Here is an 8,217-nt window from a genome sequence, read left to right on the forward strand (position 1 = left end):
ATTATAAACTATTCAGGAATTTTCTAATTCGCGATTTTTATGTTTCAGTAATTTTATAATACCAAGAATTTCCTATTTTTAATATTTTCTTTGTCGGAAATTTTACAATTTTGGGAATTTTAAAATTCGGTAATAATAAATATAAACTTTTGAGAATTTTATTCTTCAGGAATTTTTATAATTAGGGTTTTTTTTATATTTCGGGAATTTTCTCTTAAATTTATTTTTTTGAAATTTTGCAGTGTATGAAATTTGATTTATTTATTAATGTTTGAATGGGGTAATAATTATTATAAACTATTCGAGAATTTTCTGTTTTGAATACTGTTTAATTCAGAAATTTCACAGTTTTGGGAATTTTATTTTTTGGGAATTTTAAAATTCGGTATTAATTATTATAAACTTTTCGGGAATTTTCCAATTCCCGATTTTTATACTTCGGTAATTTTATAATTCCAAGAATTTTTTATTTGAATGTTTTTTTTTCCAGAAATTTTACAGTGTCCGGAATTTCATTTTTGTGGAATATTACTATGCGCTGATAATTATCATAATACGCTCGGGAATTTTTCAATTTGGAAATTTTCTATTCTCAATATTTTCTTTCGCATACAATTTATACCGGTTTTGGCAATTTTAAAATTCGATAATATAATTCTTATAAACTGTTAATGAATTTTATTATTCGGAAATTTTCCAATTCAAATGCGTTAATGATGATTATAAACTTTTAGGAAATTTAACTATTTTAAATATTTTCTTTGTCCTAAATTTTATACAGTATTGGGAATTTTAAAATTCGGTAACAATTATTATAAACTGTTCATGAATTTTCCAGTTTAGGATTTTTATATTTCGGTAGTTTTATACTTCCGGGAATTTGTTATTAAAGTTTTTTTTCTAAAATTTTACAGTGTCCGGTATGTTATTTTTTAAATGTTTAAATGCGGTAATGATTAATATAAACTGTTCGGGTATTTTCCAATTGCGGAATTTCCTATTTTAAATATTTTATTTTCCAGAAATTTTACAGTTTTGAGAATTCTTCGGGAATTTTTTAATTAGGAATTTTTATATTTCGATAATGTTATAATATCGGGAATTTTCTATTTAAATTTTTTTTAGAAATTTTACATTGTATGGAATTTTATTTATATTTCAACGTTTAAATGCGATAATAATTATTATAAACTATACAGGGTTGTTTGGGAATATTATTTTGAATTGTTCGTGAATTTTATTATTTAGGAATTATCCAATTATTGATTTTTATATTTCGGTAAATTTACAATTTCGGGATTTGTCTATTGAAATTTTTTTGTTGCAAATTTTTCAGCATCCGGAATTGTATTGTTTGCATTGTTTAAATGCAGAAATAATTATTATAAGTTGCATGTAAATTTTAATATTTGGGATTTTTATAGTTCGGTAATTTTATAATTTTGGAAATCTTTTATTAAATTTTTTTTTTTTAATTTTATAGTATCCTGAATTTTTTTCTAATGTTCGAATTTGGTAATAATTTTATAAACTGCTTAGGAATTTTTCAATTCGGGATTTTTATATCGCAGTAATTTTCTATTTCAAATAATTTCTTATTTAGAAATTTTACAGGTTCGAGAATATTATTATTCGGGAATTTACCAATTCGGAATTTTTATATTTTGTTAATTTTATAATTACGGGAATTTTATATTTCGCTTACTTTCCTTTTCGAAAATGTTACAGTGTTAAATTTTTTTTTAGAATATTGAGTTGCCCATCTAAACATATAATTAGAGAATTTAAAAACTTATTAAAACTGAAAAACTTCGGATAAGTTCAAAAATACCGCGATTTTTACATCATTAGGTCACAAATCGCAATTCGCATGCGCAGTTTTCCAGTTTTCGCGCCAAAATAAAACCCACAGAAAATCAAAAAATGAGCGTAAAACAATTATTAAAATAAATCATAAACGAGTATCTTACAGTCTACTTTACCTTTATTTATTTTGTGAAAAATGACGGATTCTGAAGATAGCATGAACGAGCCCGATCGCAGTGAGTTAAAATTTAATTAACAAGAACATAACCTCCAAATTGTAAACAATTAAATCAACTATACATCAATTACATTTTTTAAATTGCATTTTTTAGTTCATTAGGTAGACTTATCTGGAATTACATTAAAATACTAAAATATATGTCAAAAAAGTAGATTTGAAAATGGTTTCCGTCAACAATAAATAAAGGACTCATATTTTAAAGTTTTTTTTTTGCAGAATTCAATAAATTATTAGAAAAAACGTTATCGGACCCTTACGTCAAAAAAGGTAAGAAAAAATTATTTTGGTTTGTTTTAATCATTTATTTATATTGTGTTTTTAAATTTCGAATGATTTCAAATAAATGTCCGGATTTTTTTTAAGAGTTCAAATATTTATTTTATTGTATAATTATTTATATATTTTTCAAGTATAATTATTTCAGTTTAAAAAAAGAGGACGATTAAAAATGTCCACGAAATAAAATTTGGGACAGTGTCAAATGTCCAAAAAACATATTTTCGAAATTATAAATTTGCCGACAATTAAAGATTTCCGAAATAGAAAAATATCCCAAAAATCTAATTGAATTGAATTGTGCTTTGGAATAATGTTTAACGGTGAAAAAAGAAAGATCGAGATCGTTAACCAGATCTTTTGGATGGAAAATTTAAAATTTAGATCATTTTCAAAATTTTTGAGACCACTATTTTTCAAAATTTGAAAATTCCATTTAGAGCTATTCGTAGTACACTAAAATAGAGCAATTCATCCCCACGACTTTATTTTATAACAATAAAATTGCCGAAGTTATAACACTTTTAAAATTTAAAAAAAAATTTTTTGGAATTGTCTTCAAAAATCAAAATTAAATATTTTAATTGGATCAAATTAGCAATAAATCAATAGTTCCAATTTGTTAGGAATCAATTTTTCATAGAATAAATAGTTTTTGTTTATTTGTAAAGAACAACAGTGAAAATAAAAAATTTAAAGTTTTTGACTAATGACACAAGCTACGAAAAAAAAATGAGACAAAACTTTTGTATTCAAAAAAGAGTTACAAATATATTATAATAATTTTTTTATATGATGCGCAGTTTGTGTTTTATTCGTAAAAAACAACATTAAAAAAAAATAAGTTTAGGAAAAACGAAACATGCCATGAAAAAAAAAATAAATAGAAAAAAGTTGCTGCTTCAAAAAATAGTTAAAACTCTTTCAAATTTTTCATGAATTATTTTTGGTGGGACACATAGTTTTTGTTTCTGTTGTTTCATTAAAAAATAGCCAAAAGATGGTTTTAAACTCTGTTTATAAAAATATATTAAGAATAAAATTTTAGGAAAAAAAGTTTCAATAAAATGTTTAATAATAATTTTTACTTTAATAGGATGCGCATTTTTCAAATGATATCCGTTAGACAATCCAAAATCTTGTCTTTCTTTTTCAATCCCTAGCTTCTTATCTCTGTGAATCTTTTTCTATCTTTTCTAAAATTTAAGATAGCCTTATCTTCTTGAATCCCAGTCTTTCTATCTAAATATTTCCACAGATGCTTATTTTTAAATTGATCTGAAATATTTGCCATGTGTAAATAAAGTCTAATCCTTCATGTAGTTGAAATTGGAAAGAGAAAAAATTTTTGATTAATCAGTGAAGAGCAGTATCCTAGTAGTAAACTATTAAGCACGGTACAGTTCAGATTTCGCTACCACCTTCATTTGAGTTTTGCGGTTCTGGACTGGTAGTTTTAAAGATAATCCGCAAGGGCGCGACGTGCCGCCTCTCGCGCAACAGAAATGAAGCGTCGAGTGTTTAAGACAGCAGTCCACACGTAACGAAGCATAATTATCTGGAGCAGAGACTACTGTGACCAACATGGCGGTTCCTTCAGAGCGAAGCTCTTCCATTGCTGCCTTCAAGCTGAAGTTTTTTTTTAAAATTAATATTCCACAAATTTTTGAGAACTTTATTTACATAAATTTATGTATTTTTAAGCGTAGGAAATGTTCCTCATTATAAACCTTAGGTAAATTTGAGCACTTTTAAATATTTCAAAAAAGTTTATGGAGATTTCCGTAAATAATAAGTGTTTTGACAAACTTTTAGGGAATGTTCCACAAATTTTGGGGAGTTTGGTTAATATCCCAAGCGGATGTATTATCATATGATCCCTACTAGTACCTGATCAGGCCCCGACTAGGATAAGTCGGGTCACCTGACTAGTCCCCGACTAATCTACCGTGACGCTACTGGTCGGGGGCTAGTCAGATGACCCGACTAGCCCCCGATTTTAAGTGGGGTCGAATGGTCGGGAACCAGACTAGTTCCCGATTTGAATTTCTACACGGGATCCGACCTGATCTACTATTAATGAGGTTTTAGGCAACAAAAATTGCACAATAAACATTTTAATGAATCATAATATTTTTTAGTATTTTTGCAGTATCACAAAATTGTAACTTATTGAAAAACTTTAGGAACTGAATATTCACTTATTTATACACTAAAAAAAAATTGCTTTAAATCAAGTAGGCTAGTTTACTTGGCTGATTTTACTTGAAAGAAGCAAGTATTTTCTTTTGGCAAGTGACCGATTTTCTTGAATCAAGAAAATAATTGAATCAGGACAACTATTTGAATCAAGAATATATTTACTCTAAGCAAATAACTATTGAGTTAATTTGTTCCATTATACTTATTTGCGTCAATACAATAGACATCACACACATACTATGAAAATTAATATATTAGTCTAAATTAATTTTCTTCTTACTGCATAAGTATTTTATTAAATATAATAATCGGCAAGTTGACATGTTATGAAGTTGGTTCTCTTCGCCACTAACAATGATTTTGAAATTCAATAATATTTATAAAGTTCAAAACATTAGTGCACATAATCAATTTTATTTATGCAAATGTAGGTAGGAATTTGCAACTTTGATAGGCTTCTAACTTTAGGCTGACACACAAATCAAATCACGCAAATCTATAAAAAAAATTATAAGTTTATTGCGCCGGTAAGTTTTTGGTGGCAAGAAATTAAAATTTTTAAATAGATTTGAAAAAAGTGTTTTTAATTTTGAAATAATTATGCAAGACTCAAAAGTCATTTAATTCCTAAAATTATTAAAAGGTTATAAATTTACTGCGTCTCTAATTTTTTTTCGCTTATTATTTGTATATACTAATCTACTCAAAATTAAACCATTTCGAATTTTTTTAACCGTGAAACATTTTTGTGAATCGGAAAATAACTGAGAATTTTTTCCTCGATTAAAACGGCCACCCTGAAATTACTTTTGTTTATTGTTCAAGTTAACACAAAAATATCCGAACTTAGAAATAACAATAAATATTCCTGCTAAATACAGGAATTCTTTATTCAATAAGGAAATATTCCTTTTTGGATTCGACTAGATAAAAATTGATTTCTAAAAAGTTAGAAATTTTATTATGCGAACGTTATTTAATTTAAATTAGAATTGTAAGACATAGTTGTGTTTTGTTTACACATAATTTTCGTGTTCGATAATATCAATTTTAAAATCACAAAAATGGCAAAATTCATGAAAGTTATAAGTAAAAAAAATAATTTCGAAAATATAAAATGATCATGTGTTATTCTAATTTAAACTAAATGAGTTTCAGGCAACAGATTTTTTAACTTTAGAAAAAATGGTAATCTAGCCAAATTCAAAGAATTAATTTTTCCTCAATGAAAAACAAATTCCTTTATTGAGCAGCAATTTTTTAAATCATTTTCAATTTTATATTCTTACTTGCTATCTGAAATAGTTAATATCTTGTTTTATATTTTTATGTTATTAATTGGCAATGCAATGCTTCCCGCGTACTGTAGCGTGCATATAATATTGCTATTTTGAATAATTAAGTACAAATTTAGGTTTTTTTAAATAAAATTAACAAAATTAGGTTTTTCTGTCAATGAATTCAATGATAATAGAAAATTTCATTTCAATATGTCATTAATTATAGAAAATTTAATGCGGATATTCTTAGTATTTATATTTATAAAAACTTAATAAAATTAAGTTTTTCAGTCGAAGAATTCTTTAATCATGGAAAATCTCTTGGACTACAAATGGTTAACATTTTGGCAATCACCCATATACTTACATGATTTTTTTTATGAAAATAATAAAAAATAAATATATGACAGCATAAAACAAAGTTATAAGCTTTAAAAAATGCTTCAAAATACAATTATTACATTTTCTTGGTAATTTAAAAAAATTGCATGCATTTTTAAAAAGTTTATTTAGAATGCATTTCATTTTATAAAGGAACAATTAAAAGTTGACACTTACAAATTTTTAAAATAAAATAATTGAGAATGCAAGGAGAAGGCAAACTGTTTTCGAAGTATTTTATATTTAAAATAAAAATAAAGTATCGAGCATTTTTTTAAATAGGTAATAGTTAAACTAGCGATCAATTTTTTCTAGATATTTTAAATTATTTTTTAGGAATTATTATTTTAAATTAAAAACTGAGTTAAAAGAATTATAAAAGAATTAAATAAATCGAAAACTGTGCGTTTTATAAAGGTTTTTAAAAATCAGAAAATATTTATTTGTCACTGAGGTTGTTAAAGCGTTTTTGAACTTAAAAGTTCTTTATTTTTTATAGGCTTTAGATAGCTTTTAAGCGGATTAAGTTTTTAAAGAAAAAAGTATTGAGCCCTTTTTAAAATAAGTAAAGTTCAATTATTTTTGGCATATTTTAAATTGTTGTTTTAGGAAAACAATTCCATATTCAAATCTTTCTAAAAAAGGGTATGATAAAAGAATTCGATAAATTTAAATCTGTGCGGTTTATGAAAATTTTCGTATAGCAGAACATAAATTTTTGTCATTGATGTTATTAAAGCATTTTTGTACTTGCAACTTTTCTTTATTATTTATTACCTTTGGGTCGTTTTTAAGCGTATAAAATATTTAAAAACAAGAAGTATTAAATGCCTCGTTAAATAAGTGAAACTTACTTCGATTTTTCAAATATTTTAAATTATTGTTTAAGAAATGTTATTTTGCATTAAAAATTCAGTAAGAGAGTATTATATACAATAAGAGAGTTGTGTAAATTGATAACTGCGCATTTTACGGAGAATTTTTATTTATTGTTTATTACTTTTTGGTATTTTAAAACATTTAAAATATATTAGGAAAAAAAAGTATCGAGCCTTTTTTAAAATAAGTAAAATTCAATTCCAAAATTTTCCTAAATAAAAAATGGTAAATTAAAGTTGAGTTCAACAACTTTTAGTTTGAAGTTGGTTGAGGCTCACCATATGACTTGTTACGACCCTGCCTTGAAATTTTTACCCAAACTTTTGTCACCAAGAACCAAGTGCTTCGATAGCGAAGTCGGTAGAGCGCGCGGTTAGGACACACTAGTTTAGGTAGTTTAGGTATGGAGGGTGCAATCCTCAGCGAGTGCAATTTTTCAAAGCGTCTAGGTGTACGATTACATGTGTAAGTAACAGTGTGCGCGAATTATGTACTTTAATAATTTAAAAAAGAAGATTATATAACAATAATTTCGAAAACATTTTTTTTTTAGAAATAGTGTTCAGTTGAGGAACTAGTCTATTGCTCCGATACTACATATTCTTATATTAAGAAAATATATTCTTGAAGTGTATCAGAAATGATTTCTTCGAAGTAAACTATGTTCTGCATTTGAATACGTCTCTATATGAAGTAACGCAATAAAGTTTTAGAATAATAAAATGCGATATTCTATCTAAGAATAAATTTTCTCAGATTAAGAAAATGTACGCTTGTTCCAAACATACGGTAGCAAGTACTTATATATTTGGAACACACTCATATTCTATCGTCCCCATTCGTACCTGCGATTGACTTGAATCAAGTAATATTTTCTTGATTCAAGAACAATTTTGTTCAGTGTACTAAGAATGAATTAGCACAACATTATTTTGCACAAAAGAACTTTTTTCTACAAAAGGAAATAGCCATGTGACCACAAGGGGTAGAGTCAGTGATAGAGAAAGATAGAGAGTTATGAACATTATGGATAGAAAAAGATACAGTTGTTACTTTACCAGGTGTATACATATGAAACCGGTATTGCCATCTAGCGGCCAGTAGGCACACTTGTAGGCACTGTCGGAACTTACCATTTGTGCTAATTGGCGT

General features: G+C 26.2%; 1 protein-coding gene across 2 annotated transcripts in view; it reads left to right on the forward strand.

The window, feature by feature from the left end:
- The first annotated feature begins 1,838 nt into the window (after positions 1-1,838).
- Positions 1,839-8,217, forward strand: part of LOC117182333 — a 17,635-nt gene continuing 11,256 nt past the window's right edge. For both annotated transcript variants that reach the window (XM_033375492.1, XM_033375493.1), the window contains exons 1-2: positions 1,839-2,042; positions 2,264-2,314. In XM_033375492.1, the coding sequence (XP_033231383.1) occupies positions 2,003-2,042; positions 2,264-2,314 (91 nt within the window). In that variant the 5' untranslated portion in view covers positions 1,839-2,002. The remainder of the gene's footprint in view (positions 2,043-2,263; positions 2,315-8,217) is intronic.

Source organism: Belonocnema kinseyi, chromosome 10, assembly GCF_010883055.1.
Source record: "Belonocnema kinseyi isolate 2016_QV_RU_SX_M_011 chromosome 10, B_treatae_v1, whole genome shotgun sequence".
Classification (NCBI taxonomy): Eukaryota; Metazoa; Arthropoda; class Insecta; order Hymenoptera; family Cynipidae; genus Belonocnema; species Belonocnema kinseyi.